Source organism: Gorilla gorilla, chromosome 11 (genome assembly GCF_029281585.2).
Source record: "Gorilla gorilla gorilla isolate KB3781 chromosome 11, NHGRI_mGorGor1-v2.1_pri, whole genome shotgun sequence".
Lineage (NCBI taxonomy): Eukaryota > Metazoa > Chordata > Mammalia > Primates > Hominidae > Gorilla > Gorilla gorilla.
In genome coordinates this window covers 71,973,942-72,001,015 of record NC_073235.2, presented here as the reverse complement: position 1 = coordinate 72,001,015, position 27,074 = coordinate 71,973,942, and the positions used below count along the sequence as shown (strand labels likewise).

Sequence of the window (27,074 nt, the reverse complement as noted above, 5' to 3'; positions counted from 1 at the left end):
ATGAGTAAAGGCCTTTTCTTTTATTTTACATCACAGTGAAGTCAATGGTACTGTCAGCTGCTAAAACAACAGCTGAAAGAAGAGCTCATTGAGTCTTTTTCCATTTATAGATGCCACTAAAGGTTTTAACACACTAGAAAAAACTAACAGCTGCTTCCTTGTTTAAACAATAAATGACTCATTTCTCTCTACATGTAACATCTAACATTTGAAAAGATTAATGAGTCAGATGCAAACATCATATGACATCTGAGATTATTCCTTACTAGTCAGCAATTTTATAGTCTCTTTTGCTTGAAAAAAACAATATTTAAACAATAGTTATGGCAGCATTTTATCTGTGACCAGTACAAATTTTTCATACATTCTTTCCCCTCGTCTTAAAGGTGATTTATTATAATTTCAACCCTTAAAATTGTAGAAATCCTTTTCCATTTAAATGAAGAAACCAATTTGTAGCTTTTGTTGATTTTTAATAAACTTAGGTTAGCACTTGATTGTACTGTATGTCTATGGTTGTACACAGACTTGCATCTTATTTTAAATGTTTTTACATACTTTTCCCTCTGGAAGAAGAGGGCTCCTTTGGCTAATTTCAATTATTTGAAAAAGATTCCTTACAATGTGTTTTACACGGAAACAGTGGTCAAAAACACCGAATGATCCTAGAGAGGTCAACAAGTCTTACCTAACCAAGAAATGAGAAAAATAATATCCTATTTTTGAAAATTCAAAGAAGTTTCAATAAGTACAAAGAGAAAGTTAATAAACAAAGCTATTTTCTTACAAAGTAAATGTATTCTTGCCAAAACTACATTGAAATTCTTACAAAATAGCATCCAAAGCACTTTAAAGGGGGGGTTGATGTATTCCAGAGTTAGTTGTAATTTTTAGTTTTTACAAAAATGACAGGTTTAAGGATTACAATTTGTATTAGAGTTGGTTTACATTTGGAGCTATGTGATTATTTATTTATTGAGATGGAGTCTTGCTCTGTTGCCCAAGCTGGAGTGCAGTGGTGCGATCCTTGGCTCACTGCAGCCTCCACCTCCCAGGTCCAAGTGATTCTCGTGCCCCTCCCAGGCAGCTGGGACTACAGGTGCCCACCACACGCCCAGCTAATTTTTATATTTTTAGTAGAGACGGGTCTCACCATGTTGGCCAGGCTAGTCTCAAACTTCTGACCTCAAGTGATCTGCCTGCCTCGGCCTCCCAAAGTATTGAGATTATAGGCACGAGCCACCACGCCTGGCCAGGAGCCATGGGATATTTAAAGCAGATTTTCACAATTAAGAAAGCAGAATTTTGATTATTCCGTAAGAATAGTCTTTTTCTTTTAAATGATACTTTCAAAACGTTAAATGGTGCTGCATAAATTCTTTATTAAACCGAACATGATACAGTCACTTAATATCTGAAGACTAAGACTTTACAGGTATTAAGTACAAAATAAACATTTATAAACTAGGTACATTTTGATTACAATTTTAAATATAATTTTTAGAAAACTGAAGTTTTCTAAATGACTTTTTCCTCAATCATTAAAAAAACTCTTACAAGTTTTAAATATAAAAGCTGTAAATATAAAAACTATTCCATGACTTATGGCAGGTGACTAGTATCTTTAAACTAGAGATATCTTTAATAGAAATCCATCTCAACTCAAGGTCAATCAACTCATTACTTCCCAAAGTCCCTGTAGGGTGAATCCATCCTTCAATTTCTCTATTGCAAGCCCCAGTTCTTCTGAAAATACAGGTTCACGATCTTGTTGCTTTTTGGGAGACAGGAGGATAAGATGGGAATAGAGAAGGTGGGCAAGGAAGAGGAAAAAAACAAAAAAATAGGTTTCACATAAGTTTGTGAATGCTAAATGTTGGAATTTAGAAACTTTTTTCATATACTGTAGGTAAAATAAATGTCCTTACCTTATTGCCATCAGCAAAATAAGCCTGTAAGACAAAGAAAATTCTATTTCGCAAACTGGACATATAATATTTGAATAGATCAGTGGGCTAAGGAACTTAATTTGCAGAATGATTTTATAACTATATGTATTTCACATTCTGTTACTGTGTAATTTGTTTTTACCTATCTCTACAATGCTGGTAGCAGAATTCACTCTGTTCATGTCTACAAGAGTTATACCTTAAGTTGTAAAAAATGTGCTTTGTAATGTATGATTAGCACTATTAACTTGAAAGGAGATAAAAAAGAATGAATTAATCATCATATGGCAAGAAACAGGTAAAAAAGAGAAAAAAAGAAAAGAAAAAGAATGACTTAGAAGCTATACAATTTCTTCCCTACATTTGGTTTAGAAGATGATACTGGCAAAACAAAACAAGTACTTCAATGTGTCAGCAAATGCATATAGTTTGAGGCAGTAGTAGTTTATAATTATTTTATACTAATTTCACACCTTTGTTTCAAAGTATTTGTTACCAGACAGGTATTCTAGTCAGATTCATAGCCATAGAATGGAGAAAGCACTATTATTTTGGCTATAAGTTAAATGATACCAATTTGGAAATAGGAAAGCTATTGTTCAAATACATGTCCTTTTCAAAACAAGATCCCTATAAATTAAGAGATGAACATTTCATAAAAAGTATAGATTTTAAATTAATTTAATTAACAATATTTAACATGTTCTATTCACAGTATGAAAAAACTTTAGATATCTAAAATCCTCTGAATAACTGTGTTTTCAGTATTTCTTTCCTTTTTTTTCTTTTTTTATAGAAATGGATTTTTGCCATGTTGGCCAGGCCGGTCTTAAACTCCTATCCTCAAGCGATCCGCCTACCTCGGCCTCGCAAAGTGCTGGGTTTACAGGTGTGAGCCACTGCACCTGGCCTCAAAGTATTTCTGATTTTGGTAATTTAAAAGTTATCGTCACAAAAGAAACCCCTCACTAAAAATATTACCTTCAAACTCAGGTTTAAGATACCATCAAAATCTCAAGTTATATGGTGTTTCACACACACCATTATTTTATTAAACAAGACTGAGATAAAATCCTTAAGAAATTTAATGCTGTCCTTTGTGATGCTCACCACAAAAGCATCCGTGTGACCATCAGAGTCTATTTCTACATCATCTTGAATTTGTTCGACTGTCAGAGCTTCGAGCGGCTGGGGCTGAAAATCAGCAGATGTTAAAATGCATCAGAGACAATATTAAATGTACCATGAGAACTGCAAATACTGTTAAAATAACAATTACAAACTACTAAAGTCTTATAAAATCACGGTATAATTTATGTTATTTTATTAAAAAACTAACAAGTAATAAAACTTATCAATTAAACCTAAACTTTCATATCTGAAGTCAATATCACGAAAAGAACTAGAAAGAGAAATTTACACATACTTGATACTCAGATATCTTTAAAGAAAAAACTCTGACTTGACTTTCACATTTCTTTCACATTGTTTAGAAAAACTAAGTTTTGCATAACAGCAAATGTTCAATTTTCCTCAGAATAGTCATTATATAGAATTTGTGAAAAGTAAAAGAACTAATATTTTTATGGAATATTCTAAAGGTAAAGAATAAAATGTAGAACTAACACTTACTTATTTGTTCATTTTTCAAATGTTTGAATATCCCCTTTGTTATATTAGGTACTATGCCAGTACTACCAAGGGTTATAAAATCCTACCCTTACTCACAAAGGGTTTATAATTTACTGAGTAGAGAAAAATATAAGACACAATGACCGATAACTAAATATTATGTTGAACCACAAGAAACTGCCATTTTTAATCAGTCAAAATGATAAATTATCAACACTATTATATGCGTCAACCTACAAAAAGCAGTTATAACAAAGCTGAGGATAGCCTTAGTGTTTCAGCCACGCTCAGAGCTGTGTGACTATGTGCAAGTAAATTAACTAAGCCTCAGTCTCCTTAACTGTGGGATAAGGATAATAATAATATGCCTCACAGTATTGTTGGGAAGATTAAATGTGATGGTGCATATAAAATGCTTAGAGCAGTGAATGACAAACAGCAGATGTTTAACACAGTTATCCAACAACTATGAATATTCACTAAGAGCCTATCATGTGCTAGTTTTGACTGCTGGAGATATAGCCATTAAGCAGACAAAAATCGCTGACTTCAGGGAGATCACTTACAGTGGAGGAGGCTGATTAATTCTGAAAGGAAGGGAGGAAGGAGAGAGAGAGAAAGTAAGCAAGCAGAATAAAGTGATGGGAGTTGCTGTTTTAGAAGAATAGTCACGGAAGATCCTGAAGAGATGGCATTTGAGTAGGGACTCACATGAGGTGAGACAGTGAGCTATTACAGCTAGCTGCTATTAGGTACTGGGGTCAAAGAACAGGAGAAGAGAACAAACGAAAATTAGAGAATGCGTAGGGGAACTAACCTATCAAGCATCTCCCATGCGCCAGGCATTTAATGGACATGATCAATAACTTTCTAAGAAAGATTATGTCTGTTTTACTCTTTTATTTTTTTAAGAGATAAGGTCTTGCTTTAAGAGATAGGTCATTGCTGCAGTGCAATGGCATGATCATAGCTCTCTGCAGCCTCAAACTCCTGACCTCAAGCAATCCTCCCATCTCAGCCTCTGGAGTAGTTAACACTACAGGCCGGCACCACCACACCTGGTTTTTAAAATATTTTTTAAAATTTAGTACAGACAGGGTGTCACTATGTTGTCTTATTATGTTGAGGCTGGTCTCAAACTCCTGGCCTCACGTGATTCTCCCACCTTGGCTGCTCCAAAATGCTGGGATTACAAGCATAAGCCACCGTGGCTAGCCCTATATCAATTTTGAGAAAACTGAAGCTCAGATTTGCCTAGGATCACAAATAAATGATGAAACTGGGATTGAAAGTCAGGTTCTAAGGACCATGCTTGTTCTGCAACATTATTCTACAAAGAAGAGTAATAACTAGAAACAGGGAAGAGACTGGTATGACTGAAAGTGTAAAATGAGATAATGGGAAAATGAAGGAATACTTCAAAGTTTTGAGTACAGCTGACTTTGACAGTGCCAAAAACATATAAGTAAACAAATCAATAAATCAGCAGGTTGCTGCTTTTGAGAAAAAGATGAGGAGGCCAGTTTTAGGTATGCCAAGTTTGAGATGCTCATCCAAGTCCTAGTGTATCTTATTGACTTGCATAATTATTTAAATTACTAAGATAAATCTGAAATAAGAAATTCCACTCGTACCATTTGGGATGCTCACCTATATGAAAATATTCAAGGGTATTTGGAACCATAAGCTGAAAGAATATGTCAAGGTCAGAAGGAAAGATCTACAGTCATCCACAAAAGTACAAGTTGAAGAAGCTGAACGAGCAGGTGATATTACCAAGGAATATACAGAGAAGGCAGAGTGAAAGGGAGACTGCTGAAAGAAGAGCATGTTGGGAAAAAAAAGAAAGGATGGTTCAGATGATGAAATACATACAGTGTATGGTAATACAATGTCAGAAACCCAGATGCAAGTTTTAGCTAGAAGGAGAAATATATGGAATTCAACAGGGAGAGAAAAAATTAAGTACAAGGAGCACTACCAGGCAACAAGGGCCTCACTAAAGTCACATGCTGTAGTCCAAGAGCAGAAGAAGAGATATAAGTAATGGCTGTGATATGGCTCAGCATGCCAAGCCCCAGCAGGGGCACCGATTATAAAGTAAACGGCAAGGGCACCAACAATAGAGTGCATAATGAGGGTGCCAGTAAAAGAACAGACAGCAAGGGAGTCTACAATCGAGTGATCAGTGATGGGACCAGGACAGAGAGGACAGCAAGGGCAATGGCAGTGGAGCAAATGGCAAGGGCACCTCTGACAGAATGGACAGTGATTGTCCCAGTGATAGAGCAGACAGTGGGGGGCACCAACAATAGAGGGGACAGCAAGTACATCAGAGTTAGCGCCTCTAGCAAGGGTACTGGTGATAGAGTGGACAGTAAGGACACCTCTAATGGAGTAGGTAGTGAGGACATCACTGATAGACTGGATGATAAGGGTCCCAGCTGGAGAGACAAGTGAAGCCAAAAGAGAGCTCATGTACCTGGAGAGCAGGGAATAGTAGCAGCAACCAGGAAAGAAATCATGAAGAAGACAAATAGCAGACATGTGGGCAGGATATGCAAAATATTTCATAACTGATATGGCAGAGGTACAGATCAACAGGAATGGATACAGGCCGTGCTGATATAGCCTACTCCTGGAGTTGCTATATTGTGGAGTACTAAGGCAGAAGACGGTATTCATGAGGACTATAAGGTTTGCCCATGCTCATAGGGGGCTGAAGTAAAATAAAAATCTGACAGAGAGACTCAAGTCTGTATCAGAGGAGCATTGCACATGGAAATTTACTCAGGTGGCTGCCCACCTACAAGGGCAGGTATGCGGGGCAGGAATGAATGATGAAGCAGCCAGTTAGAAGACAGGTGGTAGGTACAAATTAGTGATAATCCAGGAGCTGTGCCCACTTGAGCAGAATCTGTATATTCACAATTTTAAAAACAGTTCAAAATTAAATGGTGCACAGTGGTATTTACATCTGAATTTTACAGATTGCATAAAGCAATGCAAACTTTATTTCACATACTCAACAAAGTACCTTTTCTTCCATCTCATAATCAACTCCAAATATGGGACTGGCACAATAGACTTTGTGAAGTGAATTGATTTCCTTAACTGATTCTTGTAGTTTTTCCACAGGATCTATTTTAAAGCCAAGAACATATCCACCACTCTACAAGAGAAAAAATAATAAAAAAAAACCCAACAAGACTGAAGAACAGTATTTATAGTATAAGATAAATTATAGCTCAAATTGTCCTTATTTTACAGCATAATATGTAAGTTCATTTTTTCAATTAAACTTTTTATTATGAAAAATTTCAAGCATATACAAAAACAGAAGAGCACAAGGGAGCCTCCACGGAGCCATCATCCAGCTTCAAGAAGCAGCAACATGTGGCCAATCCTGTGTCATCTGTAACCTTGCCCTCACCTGAACACCCGTCCCCCAACGCAGGCTTATTTTGAAGTATATTCAAATATAAGTTCATCTGAAATATCAAAGGTAATCTTTCAAGATTTAAAAAATACACTGTAGACTGTGAAGGCCAAGGGAACTAAGTTTTTCTTGAACTAGGCCTTGAAAAGGAACAGACTACATGAAAAGACGAAAGGAAATGGGCCACCTGAGGCTATCTCCTTGAAGAATTAGGAAAGAAACTGGGCCATGATACAGTATTTTGAGAGGAGTGTTAAAAAACTAAGTAGCATACTGTAATAGGTGAGAGTATATGTTCTGGATTAAGAGCACATGCTTTTATGTTCAAATTCTGGTTCTACCACTAATTCACTAGCTGTAGGATACTTAGAAACTTTCCTTAACCTTTCTTTTCTTTTTTTTTTTGAGACAGAGTCTCGCTCTGTCGCCCAGGCTGGAGTGCAGTGGCGTGATCTCTGGCTCACTGCAAGCTCCGCCTCCCAGGTTCACGCCATTCTCCTGCCTCAGCCTCTCCGGAGTAGCTGGGACTACAGGCGCCTGCCACCACGCCTGGCTAATTTTTTGTATTTTTAGTAGAGACAGGGTTTCACTGTGGTCTCGATCTCCTGACCTCGTGCTCTGCCCGCCTCAGCCTCCCAAAGTGCTGGGATTACAAGCATGAGCCACTGCGCCCGGCCTCCTTAACCCTTCTAAGCCTCAATTTTCTAACCATAAAATGGTTATCAAGTTGTCATATTAAATAAGATAAACATATATATGACATTTGGTATAGTTCTTGGAACAGAGTAAATACTCAATAAATGGCAGCTGTAGGCCAGGGGAAAGGAGTAAGCAGACATTCATGTTTAAATTTAGAATGTAGATGATAAGTAATTTTATAAATCACTTTTAAAAATGTATTTAAAATTTTTCTTAGCCAGTGAAACCTACTACCATGAGACCAGCATGTTTTATTTAAATGTATTTCTGCAAAAAGCTGGCATAATGGAGCATAACAGGTTATAATTAGCATATAATCTGTGTGTGAGAATATAAGACCTCAAACTGTGTGTGTGTACACAAATATATGTTTGTGTTTCTCAAAGACAATCTTGGTAAATCAGTCAGACTTGAGATCAAAACTTAGCCCCACCACTAGTTGTGAGATCATGGGCAAGGTTCCTAACTTCTCAAAGCCTCAGTTTCCTTGACTATAAAATGGGGGAAAAATAGTAGCTGTATCGTAGGATTGTGTAAAGATTGAGATAATGCATGAAAAGCCCTCGGCACAATGACTTGATTCTGTCATTAATAATAAGTGATGATCCCAAATGATCATGTCTGTCCAACAAAAAAATATAAGCAGGATTCTTCCTCTGGGGACGATTTCTGTATGACTTCAAACACTTCATATATAACTTCATATTAAAGCTAATATTCTTCTCAGATGTAAACTGATTACTATATAAATAAAACTAAAAATCTAGACTGTCACATAGTTTTAAAAATCAAAGATTAATAAAAATATACAAGATCTTACCTGCTGAGAGCTTTCTATGACAAGAGCTAAACCAAATTTTGAATCTCTAATCTTTATTGAACGCTAGATACAAAATGAAAAAGAAAAACATGCAAGTTTTTATTAACTGAATAGCGACTCTTTAACTCAGTTTTTAAACTTTACACAGTATTTACTTTTCATAATCTAAAGAACAGAATTATCCCTCCTTCCTTCATTAAACTCCCACAGAGATCAAGTAAAAGAAACAAAACTCATACTGAAAATAGGTGGCAAACTTTTAAGAGGCAATACAAGAAAGACATCTCTGAAATATGTACAAAATTCCCTGACTCAAATATTTCTCACTTCCAGGGAGTAAACATTTTTAAAAATTAGAGACAATTAAATTAATTAGATCTCATTCAGCCACCCAGGCCAGACTACAATGGTGTGATCATAGCACACCACAGCCTCAAACTCCTGGGTTAAGGGATCCTCCTCCTGCCTCAGCCTCCTGATTAGCTAGGACTACAGGCATGTGCCACCATGCCCAGCTAATTTTTTCTTTTTTGTAGAGATAGGGGTCTCACTATGCTGCCTAGGCTGGTCTTGAACTCCTGGCTTCCAGCAATCCTCCTTTCTTGGTCTCCCAAAGTGCTGGGGTTACAGGCATAAGCCACAGTGCCCAGCCTGAACTTTTAAACAAAAGGCTAGCAATCTTTTAGTTTTGGTAAGCCAGTGCCTTTTGTAGCTCCTAAGCCTAGTTTAGTTTTTTAAAGTCACATGTGCCTTCTGTTTCTTACATCATAGGTGGCTACATTCTTAAAAGAACCTCTATTCAAGGTTTTATTTTTTTTTTGAGACAGAGTCTCGCTCTGTTGCCCAGGCTGGAGTGCAGTGGCGTGATCTCGGCTCACTGCAAGCTCTTCCTCCTGGGTTCATGCCATTCTCCTGCCTCAGCCTCCTGAGTAGCTAGGACTATAGGCGCCCGCCACCGCGCCCGGCTAATTTTTTGTATTTTTAGTAGAGACGGGGTTTCACTGTGTTAGCCAGGATGGTCTTGATCTCCTGACCTCGTGATCCACCCACCTAGGCCTCCCAAAGTGCTGGGATTACAGGCGTGAGCCACCGTGCCCATCTGTAATCTAAGTTTTAAAAATAATTTTATTTAAGTTTAATATAAAATATTTAAGTTTTAAAAATAAGTTTGAATATTTATCACCAGACATCAAGGAAGGTTGGGATAGATTAAGTGTAATTAACATCAACTGGTAAATGTGATGTGAGGACTAAGCTTGGTTAGCGGAAGATAGGTGGTGAAACCAGCGGCCTGGGAGAAGGGGAGAGTAGAGGCAGAATGGCAGGTAGGGCCTGTAGAAGTGACACAAAATGTACCTGCTGGCAGGGTAGGGGAGAATCACGGAGGACCTAACACTATGACCAGCAGACCAAAAGCCCAGAGAAGGGTAATCTGGCAGGTGATGATGGGATACCATGCTTCTAGACAGATAGGCAACTTTGAGAAAGAGACTGAGAAAAAGAAGAAAGGCTTTGATGATAATTGTTACGAAAACCTGGCCTTTCATCTGGGCTACTTTACACCCCACCAAGAGTACATACAATCCCAGTTAAGAATCATAGAACACTGGCCAGGGGCAGGGGCTCACGCCTATATAGGCTGAGGTGGGCAGATTGCTTAAGTCCAGGAATTTGAGACCAGCCTGGGAAACATGGGGAAACCCTGTCTCTACAAAAATTACAAAAAAATTAGCCAGGTGTGGCGGTTGCACGCCTGTGGTTCTCAACCTAGCTGTTCGGGAGGCTGAGGTGAGAGGATCACCTGAGCCTGGGAGGCGGCGGTTGCAGTAAGCCAAGACCATGCCACTGTACTCTAGCCTGGGTGACAGAGTGAGACCCCTGTCTAAAAAGGAAAGAAAGAATCACAGAACACTGGCACTCTGGCTTTCAATAGGTAATCTAACCAGGTGTCTGTGGGTGACACAGGCTGGTAAGACAGAAACTGGCAAGAAGCTGATATAAATATCTATAGGAGTGGGGTCAGGGTAATGGCTGAGGTGTAGAGCTGAAGTTAGACTATGACTGCCGCAGTGACAGACTGTGATGGTATCAGATTGCAAGTTGTTTGGGCCACTTGAATTAATTCCAGAGGCCATATTTGGCAACTCTATTCTTAAATAACAAAAAGAACAGAAAGCACAAGGTTATTTACTACTCAGTAATTATTCAGCATAATAGAAGTTAGGTTAGGCAAGCTATAACATGTTAATGTAATGCAATATAAAAAAGCAATAGCAATACAAACACCAATTTGTCAAATACCTATGTAGATTTTGTTACATTGTCCCAGCCTTGATTACAAACTCTTATATTTCTTTTGATAGCCAGAAATAATTTTCTTCCTATGAGATTCTATGGCTTTCTGTTTAATATGTTGCTTTTCTCCAACAGACTGAAAGCCCCTTGATGGCAGGAACTGTATACTGGTTCACGATTTTCATGATTGTATCTCTAGCACTTGGCACAGAGTAGGTACTCAAAATTTGGCATAAAAATGAATGAATTATCAGAAATTTTAAAGAAACTCCAAAATCAAACAATTTAGCCAAAGATAGGGTTGGGAATATTTTGCAAAGAATTATTCTTCTCACGGGCCAGGAATTCTTTCCTTAAAAACGGTATTTTCCAGGTATCACATACATTCTGTCTACTCAATAAATATTAATAAAACTCCTTAGTCTTAAGACTATATATCCTACAATAAGGGCAATTATCATAGGATAACCTCATGGGATTTTCATTAACTATTTTTATGTTCCATCTAATTTGTTCTAGAATTCTATAAGTAGTTTATATAAAACAAAATTATTTAGTGTATTGAAGTTTACAGTTTGTTTCACTGAGTCACTTATTTATCATAGCAGCAGCAGAGTACAAAGAACTATCTTTACCTACTCCCAAAACAAACTGGTCTCAGATATAGTCAGTTCTTATTTTGAATTTTAATAGTTTTTTTTTTTTTTTTAAATAGAGAAGGGGTCTAGCTATGTCGCCCATGCTGGTCTCGAACTCCTGACCTCAAGCAATCCTCCCGCCTCTGCCTCTCAAAGTACTGAGATTACAGGAAAGAGCCACCATGCCCAGCCTGATTTTAACAGTTTTAATTGAACTTAAGCTGAAAGTATTATCACTAAAAATCATCTTGATTCCTTTCACTAAACCTGTGGTATGAATCCAGCTTGTATTACATTCTGTATCTAAATACAATGAAAGCAGTTCATTCGCAGAATTAATAAATTCCTTTTGGCTTTTAAAAGCTTTAGAGCAGAAAATGACAAAAGAGCCAAGAAAAACCGTGGATCAGTGTGCTAAATCTATGCCAAGGAAGCACCACATACCTGCCTCATGAAAAAGTTACAGAAAACTTTAATAGCTAAAGCCCTCTGGATGGAATCCAAGAGACACCTTACTCTGTATAACTATTTAAATTTTTAGAATCCAGTATATTTCTCTTCTAATAGCAAGTTGATAATGGTGCTGCTTCTCTGGAATGCAGTACAATTGGATCTTTTCTACATTGAAATATTTCATAGTAAATTATCAGCATCTTTAAAATATGCTCTCAGCTAATAACTGCTACCACTTAAAAAAGGGAGAGAGAACTCATCTAAAAGTCCAATTAACTATTGAACAAAAAATATTTATTTTACATTAAAATAAGGTCATCAAAATGTATGTACTTACAATTTGCAGATATGGTATACTGACATTAAAACTATCATTCATATTTGCATGCCACACAATTCTCACATTGGTAATAAAAAAGGTTCCTAAATTGCCCTGTAAAAAACAGTAATGAGATACAGAAATGATCATTTTTTTGGATACCTATTCTTTATTTTCTAATCACCAGAATAACTTATTACAGCAGCAAATAATACCAAAATTGAGTATCAATGACTTCATCATTCATTGATGGCAGTACAATTAGATGAGTGACAGCCTGGACTTTGGAGTCAGGCTGCCTAATTATTAAATCATTAGTACCTACCAACTGTCTGACCATAGGGAAATTTCTTCTTGATGTATTTTGTCAAATGTCAAATGGAGATCTGATTAAATATCCCATGTAAATCAATCCCTTAACACAGTGCCTAAATGTTAGACCTTACTAAAATTATTATTCAAAACCTTGGATAGGTTAAGGCAAAGGAGTTGTAGCAAGAGAGAGAAACAAAACATATGTAATAACCCCCATGAATCTACATTAGATTGTATTCTTTATAAGGATAGGAGTGGAGTTACTCTGTTCCATAGTTAGATCTTTACCACCTAGCATAGCACCGCAAATTTTTTATTCATTAATTAAGGAGACATTCCAGGATTATCAGATATTTCATTGTATTGAAAGAAAATAGGGATGCTATCATCAACCTAACTTGTACTTATTGAAAAATAATACGCTTTCCTATAATGCTAATTTTAACAATTAGAATTGACTATATAAATCCAATGATGAATGGAAAAATGATTACCAAAACACTGTCCCAAAAGGTTCACTAGCTCTTTGCACAATACCTGATCACTGGATAAATTCCATACTCCATTTATTTTATCATATACATGTTCTTGTGGCAACAGTCTTAGTTGCTTGTTCTGAATTAGTGCACTTCTTAATTTAAAATCACGATACATTTTAGAAGTTTCATAAGCTCTATGAAAAAGAACAAACAAAAGACAACTCAAACTGAAAATGTGATTTTCTTGGGTTATGTCTACTTACTAAAATATGTAGTTGTTAGTATTTATGAACATTACTCAAATAATTATGATACATTTTAATATTTTTATTTATTTTTAAAAATTGTTCTTATAGAGACAAAGTCTCAATATCTTGCCCAAGCCGGACACAAACTCCTGGGCTCAAGTGATACTCCTGGCTCAGCTTCCAGAGTAGCTGGGACTATAGGCATGTGCCACTGTACCCAGCTATATTTTTCTTTTTAATAAGGTCTGGCAATTACAGTTTTTTGTAGAATTTGTATTTTAGTGTATTATTTACATATTTTATCTCAATAACCTATTTTTTTTTTTTTGAGATGGAGTCTCACTCTATCATCAGGCTGGAGTGCAGTGGTGCAATCTTGGCTCACTGCAACCTCTGCCTCCCAGGTTCAAGTGATTCTCCTGCCTCAGCCTCCCGAGTAGCTGGGACTATAGGCGCGCGACACCATGCCCAGCTAGTTTTTGTATTTTTAGTAGAGACAGGGTTTCACCATGTTGGCTAGGATGGCCTCAATCTCTTGACCTCGTGATCTGCCCGCCTCGGCCTCCCAAAGTGCTGGGATTACAGGCGTGAGCCACCACGCCCAGCCCCTATTTTTTAATACACATGGAAATTGTTTTTTCTATCAAAATGCTACCTTTTCTTCCTTTCCTTGTTTTTCAAAGGACATAAACAGGCGTCCAATTATTAATACTTTTTCTCGGCCGGGCACAGTGGTTCATACCTGTAATCCCAGCACTTTGGGAGGCCGAGGTGGGCAGATCACTTGAAGTCTGGAGTTTGAGAGCAGCCTGGCCAACATGGTGAAACCCTGTCTCTACTAAAAATACAAGAATTAGCTGGGCGTGGTGGTGTGCACTTGTAGTCTCATCTACTTGGGAGGCTGAGGCAGAAGAATTGCTTGAAACCAGGAGGCGGACATTGCAGTGAGCTGAGATTGCGCCACTGCACTCCAGCCTGGGCCACAGAGCGAGACTCTGTCTCAAAACAAAAACAATTACTTTTTCTCACTGCAACCTGAAAACATGCTCATGTCTACCTCTATACAGAAAACTAGAATGAATCTGTACTGATTCCAAAAGGGACCCTAAGGGGAGAAGGGGGAAAGAGGAAGAGAAGAACAGGGAGGGAGGGGGGAGAAAGAGGGAGGAAAAAGGACAGGGGGAGGGAGAGAAAGAGAATTAAATCCTTATAATTTTTTCAATGTCTATTGATAATAAATAAAGAAACCCTGATTAATATTTGATTAATTTTAATATTTCATATAAAACAGGCTAAGTTACCTATTTAACAAAAGTAAAGTTTTCTTAGCCTTAATAACAACAGATTCATATATTCATTGTTGAACTGCTAATTTTTATTTTAATCCTCTAATATATAAATTGTGAAAGAGCAGAATTTTAGCACTCTGCTTGTAAATGTTAATTTTCTTTAGTGCTGTTATCATCAATACTTAACCAGTGGAAGAAATAGAAACTATTTATGCTATAAATTATTTTGGGGGGGAAGCACATAGTGTTTTTAATACTATTAAAGAAAAGCAACTTCTGTTCCCTTCATATTCCATTTAGAACTTTTCATTTCACAGTACTTCTCTCAGTGAAATAAAGAGCTAAGGTTTAGGTATATGCCCAAGAGAACTGAAAACATATGTTGACACAAAACTTATACACAAATGTTCATAGTAACATTATTCATAATGGCTAAAAAGTAAAAAACCCAAATGTCCATCAACTCATGAATGGATAAACAAAATGTGGTATGCCCATACAATGGAATATTCTTTAGCTACAAAAAGGAATGAACTGCTACTACTACTGATACATGCTACAACATGAATGGACCTTGAACACACTGTGTAAGTGAAAGAGGTCAGACATAAAAGGCCACATATTATATGATTCCATGTAAATAAAATTTCCAGAACAGGCAAATCCATATAGACACAAAGTAAGTTAGAGGTTATCAGGGGCTGTGGAGTGGAGGGAATGGGAAATGACTGCTATGGGTAAGGGATTTATTTTGGGAGTGATGAAAATATTCTGGAATTGGATCTTGGCAATAGTTGAACAGTATTGTGAATATACTAAAACTATTGAACTGTATACTTTAAAATCGTAAATTTTGTTATGTAAAATTTTATGTGAATTATATCTCAATTAAAAAATTAAGCCATTATATAGACTAAAACATCAATAAAATTAAAAATCAAATAACAAACTAGGAAACTAAAAATAATATTTGCAATATATATGACAGCTAAGGGTATAATTAAGAAATTTAGCTTCCTGCTGGGTGCGGTGGCTCACGCCTGTAATCCCAGCACTTTGGAAGGCCGAGGCGGGCAGATCACGAGGTCAGGAGATCGAGACCATCCTGACTAACACAGTGAAACCCCGTCTCTATAACACAGTGAAACCCAACTCTACTAAAAATACAAAAAATTAGCCGGGCGTGGTGGTGGGCACCTGTAGTCCCAGCTACTCGGGAGGCTGAGGCAGGAGAATGGCGTGAACCCAGGAGGCGGAGCTTGCAGTGAGCCAACCATCGCACCACTGCACTCCAGCCTGGGTGACAAAGCGAGACTCCGTCTCAAAAAAAAAAAAAAAAAAAAAAAAAAATTGCACATTTCATTGGCTGGGCCCAGTGGCTCACACCTGTAATCCTGGCCCTTTGGGAGGCTGAGGCGGGCAGATCACGAGGTCAGGAGATCGAGACCATACTGGCTAACATGTTGAAACCCTGTCTCCACTAAAAATACAAAAAATTAGCCAGGCGTGGTGGTGGGCACCTGTAGTCCCAGCTACTCGGGAGGCTGAGGCAGGAGAATGGTGGGTGAACTTGGGAGGTGGAGCTTGCAGTGAGCTGAGATAGCAGCTGCACCCCAGCCTGGGCAACAGAGCAAGACTCTGTCTCTAAAAAAAAAAAAAAAAAAAAAAAGGAAATTTATGAGAAGCCAAAAAATACAAAAAATATATGAAAAATGTCAACCTCACTGGTAAATACAAGTTAAACAATTATATACACACATATATACACATACATATGTGTCTATATCCTGTCATCTTAGCAAAGCTTAAAAAAAAATCATAGCACTTAGGGCTGGTTTAAAAAAGAAAAAAAGCCGAGGTAGTAAAAAGAGAAGAATTTAGTAAACAACAAGAAAAAATATAAAAACAAAACAGCCTGGGTGAAGTGGCTCACATGTGTAATCCCAGCACTCTGGGAGGCTGAGGCAGGAGAATCACTTGAGCCCAGGAGTTGAAAACCAGCTTGGACAACAAAGTGAGACCCCGTCTCTAAAAAAAAAAAATTTTTTTTTTTTGAGACAGAGTCTTGCTCTGTTGCCCAGGCTGGAGTGCAGTGCGGCGATCTCAGCTCACTGCAACCTCCATCTCCCTGGTTCAAGTAATTTTCCTGCCTCAGCCTCCAGAGTAGCTGGGATTACAGGCATGCACCACCATGGTCAGCTAATTTTTTTGTATTTTTAGTAGAGGCAGGGTTTCACCACATTGGCCAGGCTGGTCTTGAACTCCTGACCTCAAATGATCCACCCGCCTCAGCCTCCCAAAGTGTTGGGATTACAGGCGTGTGCCACCACGTCTGGCTCTACAAAAACATTTCAAAAATTAGCAGGACATGGTGGTGCACGCCTGTAGTTCTAGCTACTCAGGAGGCTAGGACAGGAAGATCATTTGAGCTCAGGAGTTTGAGGCTTCAGTGAGTTATGACTGCACCACTATACTCCAGCCTGGGTGACAAAGCAGGACCCTACCTCTATTTAAACATAAATAAATAAAAAAAGGCCACAAACCTAAAACAAACCAAAACACCAATAAAACTCTTCAGGGAAAACACTCAAACATGCCTTCTACCTACTAGAAAAATAACCTTTTAAATTAATTAGTTATGCAACTTGTTTAGCTATATTGAATGAATTCTTTATTTCACTTTACCTACCTTGGTAGCTAATTTAATCTGGTCGTCAGTAGAAATTTTTAATGAATCTTCAGTAGTTTTATGTGTTTTATAAATACCTTCAAAGTGTTTATTAAATAATAAAACATGTTCTTCTCAACATCTTCCTGATATTTACAATAGAGCTTGGAGGAAGACAGTACCACACTTCTAAGCTTTATTCTCTAAAACAGGGGTCCCGAACCCCCTGGCCACAGATAGATGGGTACTGGTCAGTGGCCTGTTAGGAACCAGGCTGCCCAGCAGGAGGTGAGTGGTTGGGGGGTGAGTGAGCAAGCAAAGCTGAGCTCTGCCTCCTGTCAGATCAGCAGCGGCATTAGATTTTCATAGGAATGCAAACCCTACTGTGAATTGCACATGCGAGGGATCTAGACTGTGCCCTCCTTATGAGAATTTAATGCCTGATGATCTGTCATTGTCTCCCATCACCCCAGATGGGACCATATAGTTGCAGGAAAACAAGCTCAGGGCTCCCACTGATTCTACATTATGGTGAGTATATAATAATAATAGAAATAAAGTGCACAATAAATGTAATACACTTGAATCATCTTGAAACCATACCCTCACCCAATTCGTGGAAAAACTGTCTTCCATGAAACTGGTCCCTGGTGCCAAAAAGGTTGGGGACTGTTGCAGTCTAAAACCATAGAGTAAACAAAAAATATTCAATAATCCATAAAGTATTACTATACCTGTGTACTGCCATCACAGAAGTAAAAAGTCTAGGGCTTCCAGGAACCAAATTTGTAAATATAAATTCAAAACGAGTACTGTTACATTTTGTTAGTATATACAGAGCTTCAGTTTGGCCTCGTAATTTCTGTAAGGACAAATTTATTTAAAAGTTCAGATTTTAAGAGCAATTTCTCCTTTATAGTGAAAACAAACATCAATCTCAAATATCTAGTCTCTTTACTATATATATATTGCAATAAGATTTTTTAGACTTACAGAGTTAGCAGTCCTTGTTGTAATATTCAATATGCAATTGTAACCGACAGCTAAAATCCAAAAGCAAAGAATGTAAAGAGTATGATATGGTACACTGAGAAAAAATACTTTTCTAAAAAAAAAGTATATACAGAACTTTGAACAGTTTAAAAAATTAAACATATATGGAAATAAACTTTTAAAAGTTTTAAAGAAATAACTATAAATTAAATAATTAAAAAAACTAGAGGGTCAATTCTGTCTCCTTGAACAAACAAAAATATAACACAGGAAAAAGGAAGTCTTCATCCCTAAAGCCTCTGCAGCATTATTTACTGAAAGTTTTGGCACTACTACTAAAAAAGAACAAGTCTAGCTGGATAATCTAAAATACTTTAAAAAAATAAGTGAAACAAAATTTAACACAATGAAAAGATTATACTTTTATTAGAGCTTCTTCCTTCTTTGGGATTAATCAAAACAGGGGATGATAGTATGTTCTCAAAAATAATCAAAAAACAAGAACCAAGGTTAAAGCCCTAATCTTCTATATGTCCAAGACACAAAATGGACAAACCAAAATAATAATGGATAATTTTGTTTGCATTATGATGTCTAGGATTTCTGAAGGTTTTAATTTTTATTAATATTTCTACATACTTCTTTGGTATCAAAGGCACCATGCAAATTCACCTGACAAAGGATTTTTTTTCTTCAGACTTATCTAACAAAGATACTTACAAACATTGACTCTTGATAATGCCAAAGAGTGCCAGAGAATTCTTAAGTTTGTTACCAAGAGTCTACCTAAAAGCACACAGACAAAAAATAGGTTAACTTAAATAAGAACCCATTTTTGCAGCACTGAATGAGATGGATATGGAACTTCTGGCCCAGTATTAGAAGCAACACTCAGATATTTTTCATATATTAACTGAAAATATTGTGCATATCCAACCTATATAAGGTATACAATATATGATTCAGAATCCCAGAGAAACAAAATTTGACAGTTATATAAGGGATACAGATGTTCTCTGCCAATAGCTTTGCTCTAACTCAAACTGACTGAGGAAAGAATTGTGTACTAGTTTTTTTGTCTTGGTAGAAGTTGTTCTGGGTCCCAGCAAGTCATATGTGTACAACTGAGAATGAATATAGGATAATTACACAGCTATTCACTGAAATCACACTTTTCAAAGAACTCTCACATACACACTAATCCTTTCTATATGAGTACTTTCTTAGCAGTTCTCATTTAAATGAACCATATATTTATACACACAATTTTGCTGTGAGCAAACTATTTTGTTCCTAAGAAGTTATGGTCAGGCTGAAGTCTATTTAAGGCTTTATACTTTTTGATCTTAGCATCAGACTGATGTCCATACACTGAAATACAAAGTTAGATACTTCATTTCTCAAAATGTGTCCTGTACAACAGTGATCTCTTACTGATGCTCCAAGAGAAAAACAATAAATTTGAGAATGGTATACTAGGTGTATTACAGATGTACAATACAATCAGCATATTATCATAGCTTTGAGATATTCTGAAATAATAAGACTCACTTTGTTTAAACACATTATTTCACCAACAAATTACAACCATAAAATTATTTTTATGAGTAATCTATAGCCAGCCAGGTCATACTATTTCTGAAAACCTCTATAATGTCTAAAATCAGAGAAACTAGGTCTGTACGAATACTGGAGTGAAAAGTGGATAGCAAACATGGCTCTAAAAAAGATGAAAGCATTCTCAAGGGAGATTGTGGAAAATTACAGAATATCTTTGACAAATAATAAGTAATCCAGCATGGCTGGAGTGTAAAGTTCACACAAGATCATAGAAGACTAGGTATAGCATCCTTCAGTCATTGGTCCAACGGAAAACAGATGGCACACTCAAGTTAGGATAACTGAGGTTTATTTACAAAAGAGGGAGCAGCAGTTCATGAAATCTGGAAGCAACAAGAGTCCTATGGAGCTGACTGCTTTGAGAGGAGAGACACAGCCAACCCTTCACTGGGAAGGAACCAGGGCAATAAATACCCAGACCTCAAACTCCTGCCTCCCTTTGATCTTCTGCCATGGCTCTTCCAACTGGAAGCCAGAGTATACAAGGAACCCTTAGATGTACTCTATACAAGTCATCTTTCCAGGGCAAGGGGAAAAGGGTGGAGAAGAATGCTGGACCTGGATGGACAAATGGAAGACAGCAGCACAGGCGATAAAAGTTGTTTTTGGACATACTAGAAGTTCTTTAATGCTAGACAAAGAAATTCAGACTTAGATCTGTTAGCAATGGAGGCAGTAGAGTTGGGGGTGGGGTTTAGGATTGGAATTGGGGAGGACTAAAAATCTTTGAGAAGAGAATAATATGACCCTCCCAGTTTAGAAATCAATGTAGGCAGTTAGGTTCATCACCTAGCTACGTGACCTTGGAAAAGTAAACTAACCTCTGTATTCCTCAGTTTCCTCATTTGAAAATAAATATGACTGCATCTACTTTAAACTTTTTGTTTTACTGTTTTTATTATTGTTAAATGAGATTATATTTATATAAAAGATTCAGAACAGTGACTGTCAATAAACATTCCCCAAATAATAGCTATTTAAAAAATAATCCTTTGCAAACTCATTTTTGACTTTTTTTGGTTTTTATATAGATATACCTGTTTTCCTTACGCCATTTTACCTAGGCAACATTTTATCTTTACAAGTGGGCTATGGGCTCAGGACATCTATTGATTCTTTTATATTTTTCTGTCAGTCCCAGGAGAAATTATGGAGTGGGAAGGGTTTGCCATATAAAACCACCAACCACCTCTGTTTGCCTTTTTCTTTGCTCTTGGTATATCTCCTACAATCTCTAGGATTTTTAATGCTACCTCTTTTCTGCTGAAGAACCCCAGCCTATGGCTCCAAACCCAGTGTTCCAGACATGGACTTTCCTCTCTACCCTGCCTAATACCAAAGTATAGTTGTTCCTGTTTCTACTAATCTCCCAAACACTGAAATATGGCTGTCCCTTTTATTCTCACACAGCTATTTAATATAATATTTTAATTCTTTACAAACTCATTTCTATGACTTACTTTCTGATTATAGATACATTGGTTATATTTTCCTTATGCCATTTTACACCTAAGCAGCATTTTATCTCTATAACTGGGCTATGAGCTATGGGCAGTGTGCAAAGTTAATCTGATAATTTCAAGTCAGGGTACTAACAGTTGAAAATGGATTAAATATGCTAATCTTCTGGGATATAGTTTTAACATAAGGGGCTCTTGAACTTGGCAATGTCTTAACTTGGTCATTTTCAAACTGCTGAAAGGGAGGGGAGGGAGACGGCTAGAAGGCAGGATTCCCCTTCCATTTTTTAACTCCTTAATGACCAGAAGCGCTGCGTACTCCTGTAAAATTTCAAAAGGTTTTTGAGGTCTGTGCACACATACACACAATTATTTCTATTTTAATTTTGAGACAGGGTCTTGCACTGTCACCCAGGCTGGAGTGCAGTGGCATGAACATGGCTTACTGCAGCCTCAACCTTCTGGGCTCAAGTCATCCTCCCACCTCAGCCTCCCCAGTAGCTGGGGCCACAGGCGCACAACACCACACATGGCTAATTCTTTTTATTTTCTGTAGAGACAGGGTCTTGTTATATTGCCCAGGCTGGTCTCTAACTCCTGGCCTTAAGCAGTCCTCCCACCTTGGCCTCCCAAAGTACTGGAATTACAGGCAAGAGCCATTGCAGTTGGCCTATTTTTATTAATAGTAGGATTTCAGGCACTGGAGATTTCTGGTCAGGGAAGCTTTCTGCCCATCCTACTCTAAAGTATTAGTATAGGATTCTGCACTCAATGAATATCTGAGGAATCGAAAAATGTTTTATGAAGAGTTCCTGCCAATCTGTATGAGACTTTCTATTGGCTTTCTCAAGTTAATTCTGAGTTCGTCAAGATACAGCCATCTTGATAGTTGGGATTATTATTCCACCCTCAAAAGCACAAACTAAGACTTTTCGTTTGCTGCCAGATCTTCATACTCCACTCTCATCTGAGCCTGACGTACACCAGGAAGCATTTCAGAAGTGTGATCTAAGCATTACTTTAAGGATGGGCCCTAGCCACTAAAAGGATCTGCCTGTAGGTGGTGGCAAGTAGGCAGCAGGCCCCTTTCTAAGCCTTTCTTCTGAGGGGAACTGCCCTCACCTCTATCTCCATTATTTCCTCTGGTGTCTTCAACCGAATCTAAACAATCAATAAAGACATCGCCAGGTCTTGTTTTCATTTGCCTAAAATGAATATAAAGGTCTGAATTTTATAGCTACCACTATACCTACTTGCCATCTATTAGGGACATATTTACCATCTAATATGTCTCTATTAAGAGACATATGTACATTAGCCAGGAGCAGTGGCTCATGCCTGTAATCTTAGCACTTTGGGAGGCTGAGACAGGTGGGTCACTTGAAGTCAGGAGTTCGAGACATATGTACATAAAAGAGCCAGCAGCATAAATAATACTGTACCAAAAGTTCATGCATTTAAAAATAAGGTCTCTGAGGGGAACTGATCTCAGAGAAGCAGGCTTACAACAGGGCTTGCTGCCTACCTGCCACCTCAGAGCAGGTCAGAAGAAAGTCTCAGGAAGTAAGCAGCCACTCAAAGGGCTACAGTAAGCATGTTCTGCTAATAAGGTTTACTGTTCCTTCTCTATGAGTTATTGATTCCCCCTTTCCTGAATGAAGTCTGCTCTATTTCCCCTCTTACCCCTTTCCAATAAGAGGTTTACATCCCTCCCTCCTAAACTTCTTCTCCCACTAAAACATATTCTGGATACATTAAGCTGTCATTCCACATCTATTTTTTTTCCTTGGAAGTAGTGATGCTTTCAAGACCTAATGGTCACTGGCTCCTCAGATAGCTGCTATGGGCAGCCTGGACTTTTAAAAGTCCCAACCTTAGGGAGATTTGGTTTGGGAGGGGCTCTAGGGTCCAGCTGTGCTGGTCCTTGGTGACAGTCAGAGAAGACTCACAGGATTTTCTAGTACTTGACCTACAAATAGATTTCACAGTGCAGGACTAAATTTGCTCTCCACATATCCATGTCTAGGTGACAACCATAGGTGATCGATGGTACATTACTCCTGAATTTTTGAAAAGGAAGCATGGCTCCAGGTACTACAGCTATGACCTACTTATATTCCACTACCCCATATCCTTTTTTGGGAAGACAGATCTAACCGTCAGAACTAATGCCCCTTGCAAACAGGTCTACTTGAGTTTTAACAGCTACAATGGATAAAGGTGATGTTAGAACCAGGACTTACTGAAGCACCAAACTACATGTTTAATACCTATCCTTTCTTCTGTTTAAATCTGAGAAAAGTCTTATGTGAATTTAACTCTCCTATTCTCACAATTACACTGACAAATGATGCTGTTTCATATATTCTCTAGCTAATATGATTCAACATTTGTAAATCAAACCAGGAATATAAGATACATTTAAAAATATACTCACCTCTATCTCCATTATTTCCTTTGGTGTCTTCAACGGAATCTAAACAATCAATAAGGACTTCTCCAGGTCTTGTTTTCATTTGCCTAAAGTGAATATAAAGGTTTGAATTTTATAGCTACAACTATACCTGCTTACAATCTATTTAGGGAGAAAAGAGACATATGTACATAAAACAGCTAACAGCATAAATAATACTGTACCAAATGTTCATGCATTTAGAAATAAGGTCTTCAAGAACTTCAAGAACCTGAAGATCAGTGGGGCCTGGAGTGACCAGGGCCATCTGGAGTAAGCCAGATTGGTAGGAGGTGTTGAATTTTGAAAAATAAAAGGAAAAGAAAAGAGAGTCCATGATTAAAGACCAGGAATAAGAAATGGTAAGGACATGGGAGAAGGCTGGCCAAGCTTGGAAAGAAGGACCATATTGGGAGGTAGTGAGAGAAATATTGTTGGATAACTAAGGACGAACCAGACTATGGAGAACTCAGAATGCCAATCTGATAAGTTTAGGCCTTATCCTGTGCACAGGAGAGAACCTCCAGAGGTTTCTGAGTAGAGGAAAGGACATCAGGAAATTATAGAAGGAATGGTTAAAGAAGAGCTGTATGAAAAGCATCTTTGGAATTTGACAAATAGATACAGGTGACAAAAGGAAATAAGAGCAGCTTGCTGACAGACAGAATACATTCTACAGTGTCCAAAAAAAAAAAAAAAACCTAGCAAAATATCTAAAAGAGCCTTCTAATACACTCTTCATAAAGCCAACTCAACTATCCATTGAAAATACAGATATGACCATATCATTTCCCTGCTTAAAAGCTTTCTATATTCTCCTGCTGCCTAGAAGTTGAAGTCCAAAATCCTGAGCTAAAAATGTTACAATCTGGCTAATTTATCTATTTGTACTTCCAACCTCTCTCTGCAGCAGACCCTGCCTTTAGCTAATGAGGTTACAGCTCCAAGACTGCTTCTAACGCTAAATTCTTTTCTTCTTTTCTAGAATACTCTCCTCCTGTCTACCCTGACAAGGCTCTGCCCATTCTTCAGGGAACAACTCAAATACTATGAATATTTATTCTTCTTCAAGAACTTCACCAGGTAGAATAAATTGTTCTGTTTCTGAGTCTCAGCTTTTCACTCATTTTTTCAGAATGGTATTTACCACATTTATTATAGTGGTTGTCTTTATGTATCTCCTGCACTAGAACAGGGGGATATGAATATCATTTCCTATTATTTGCTGTCTCTAGCTATCGGCCCAGTAACTAGCACGTAATAAAACATTGATAAATGTTTACTAATGTTACTGAAACGGACTTTTGTTTGGATTAAGAATCCTACAAGAATGACAGAAAATGTCGCCGGGCGCAGTGGCTCACGCCTGTAATCCCAGCACTTTGGGAGGCCGAGGCGGGCGGATCACCTGAGGTCAGGAGTTCGAGACCAGCCTCAACATGGAGAAACCCCGTCTCTACTAAAAATACAAATTAGCCAGGCGTGTTGGTGCATGCCTGTAATCCCAGCTACTCGGGAGGCTGAGGCAGGAGAATTGCTTGAACCTGGGAGGCGGAGGTCGCAGTGAGCCGAGATCGCGCCATTGCACTCCAGCCTGGGCAACAAGGGCGAAACTCTGTCTCAAAAAAAAAAGAATGACAGACAATATCATAGAAAGTGCGCAATATGTTACTACAGTCCGTAATTTTAAGAATTCCTTTCTCTTTCATCTTCTTAAAGGGTCTAACATGTTAGCATTAGATATCTAGCTATACTTAACCTGAGAAATGTATCAATATTTCATTTTTCCATCTAAGGAGGTGAGGTCCATGATAAGGAACGATTCCACCTAAGGAGGGGAGGTCCATGATAAGGAACGATAAGAAGTAGCTAAGAAGCTCCATGCCATTAATCCAGGAATCTTAGCTTTAGCGTTTCTCAACACTTAGTATCCCAACCGGCATTTCCCGCCCTGGATTTTGGAGCACGAGGTTTCTAACCACTTTTTCTTTACGATACTTTCCAAAAACATGGTTTCTATTTAATGTATGATAATTTCCAAAAACAGGTTGCAAAAGAAGACTCCTTCTTGTTGGTGATTGATATGAATAACTAGATGAAAGCTTACCAAGGACATAAAGTTTGCGTGGTTAGTAATTTTTGAAGACTGCCTTACTCCCACCTCCCTTATTTTACAGACATGAGGATTCTAGCTCGAATGATGAAGACATCTGCCCAAGGGCCCACACTGTGGGTCGATATTACACATCTACTTTTAGAACCCTAGTTTCCTGAGCCCCTGGCCTACGATCCTTCCATGAAACTGAAATCCCAAGCTCACGTGGGTGTATACGGGACGCTAAGCCCCGGGTGGCCCCGGTCGTGCTCAGGTTCACATTCCTGATCCGTCCCGCGGGCCAGGATGGGGGAACCGGAGGTCGCATGGGACCAAAACTGTGTAATGCCGATGCGCTCTTGCCGCGGCGCCGGCCTCGAGAGGGCCACAGTGGCCCAACCAGCCTGAGGTCTCTCGAGGCGCGGACGATCGGCGCAAGCCTCCCACCCTCACCAGGGCCGCGAGCTGCGGAAGTGCAGTCTCCGCCCGCGGGTCCCTAACGCGCACGGCGGCGCCCTCTACAGGGTTGAAGATCCCTCGGGAATCTTGGAAACTCACTGCGCGGACAGGTCGAAACGGACATCCCGATCCTCCCAAAGCGCATCCAGCACCGACATGGTGAACAAGGCCCGTGGCAGGACCTCTCCACAGCCGTGGAGGCCCAGCCGCGGAGGCCCAGCCGCGTCTCTCTGGCTCCAAGGCAACGGGCCGCCTCTGTCACGACGTCTACGGCGGGCGCCGAGACTCAAGCTTCCGCGAGAGTGCGCGCGCGTCGCCCAGCTCTTTCGCGTCGTTAAGCCGATTGGAGATGCGAGGCAGGATTTAGGAGTCTCTGAGAAGCCCAGCTGTGTCCGCCGAGGGGAGCGTGCCTGACCTCTGGGCGACCTTCCTTGCCTCCAAACAGACATCCTTTAGCCATTTTACCCCCTCCTTATTTCTCTTCACCGTCAAGAGATTCAGGTTTTTAGCCGGGCATGGTGGCTTCTGCCTGTAATCCCTGCACTTTGGGAGGCCGAGGCTGGAGGATCACTTGAGGCCAGGAATTCGAGACTAGCCTGGGCAACATAGCGAAACTTCATCTCTACAAACATAAACAAACAAACAAAACCAACCCAAAATTAGCCAGGGGTGGTGGTGCACGCCTGTAGTCTCAACTACTCGGGAGGCTGAGGCGGGAGGATCTCTTGAACCCAAGAGGTGGAGGCTGCGGG

General features: G+C 38.7%; 1 protein-coding gene across 4 annotated transcripts; it reads right to left on the bottom strand.

Annotated features, from left to right (window-relative positions):
- Nucleotides 1–1,357: 1,357 nt before the first annotated feature.
- BBS5 (Bardet-Biedl syndrome 5) lies at nucleotides 1,358–26,588 on the bottom strand. Of its 4 annotated transcripts, none has more exons than XM_004032752.4 (12): nucleotides 26,422–26,588; nucleotides 23,754–23,836; nucleotides 18,957–19,022; nucleotides 18,237–18,286; nucleotides 17,978–18,105; nucleotides 13,097–13,232; nucleotides 12,263–12,358; nucleotides 8,540–8,602; nucleotides 6,619–6,753; nucleotides 3,060–3,143; nucleotides 1,929–1,952; nucleotides 1,358–1,774 (listed from the first exon to the last, which is right to left on the bottom strand). In XM_004032752.4, the coding sequence occupies exons 1-12, from the start codon at nucleotides 26,478–26,480 to the stop codon at nucleotides 1,673–1,675; spliced, it is 1,026 nt and encodes a 341-aa protein (XP_004032800.1). In that variant the 5' UTR covers nucleotides 26,481–26,588; the 3' UTR covers nucleotides 1,358–1,672. The 4 variants fall into 4 exon arrangements, with proteins under 4 accessions (XP_004032800.1, XP_018877765.1, XP_018877766.1 ...); XM_019022220.3 differs by lacking the exon at nucleotides 26,422–26,588 and adding an exon at nucleotides 26,089–26,285; XM_019022221.3 differs by lacking the exon at nucleotides 26,422–26,588 and adding an exon at nucleotides 25,528–25,546.
- Between the last annotated feature and the right edge of the window lie 486 nt (nucleotides 26,589–27,074).

Bases quoted from the DNA above. Each gene is read 5' to 3' on its own strand.
- BBS5 (XM_004032752.4), bottom strand. From the start codon at position 26,480: ATGTCGGTGCTGGATGCGCTTTGGGAGGATCGGGATGTCCGTTTCGAC. The intron at 23,837-26,421 runs GTGAGTTTCCAA...TATTCACTTTAG, and splicing joins CGTTTCGACCTGTCCGCGCA to GCAAATGAAAACAAGACCTG. The intron at 8,603-12,262 runs GTAAGTACATAC...TTTTGTATCTAG, and splicing joins GTATACCATATCTGCAAATT to CGTTCAATAAAGATTAGAGA.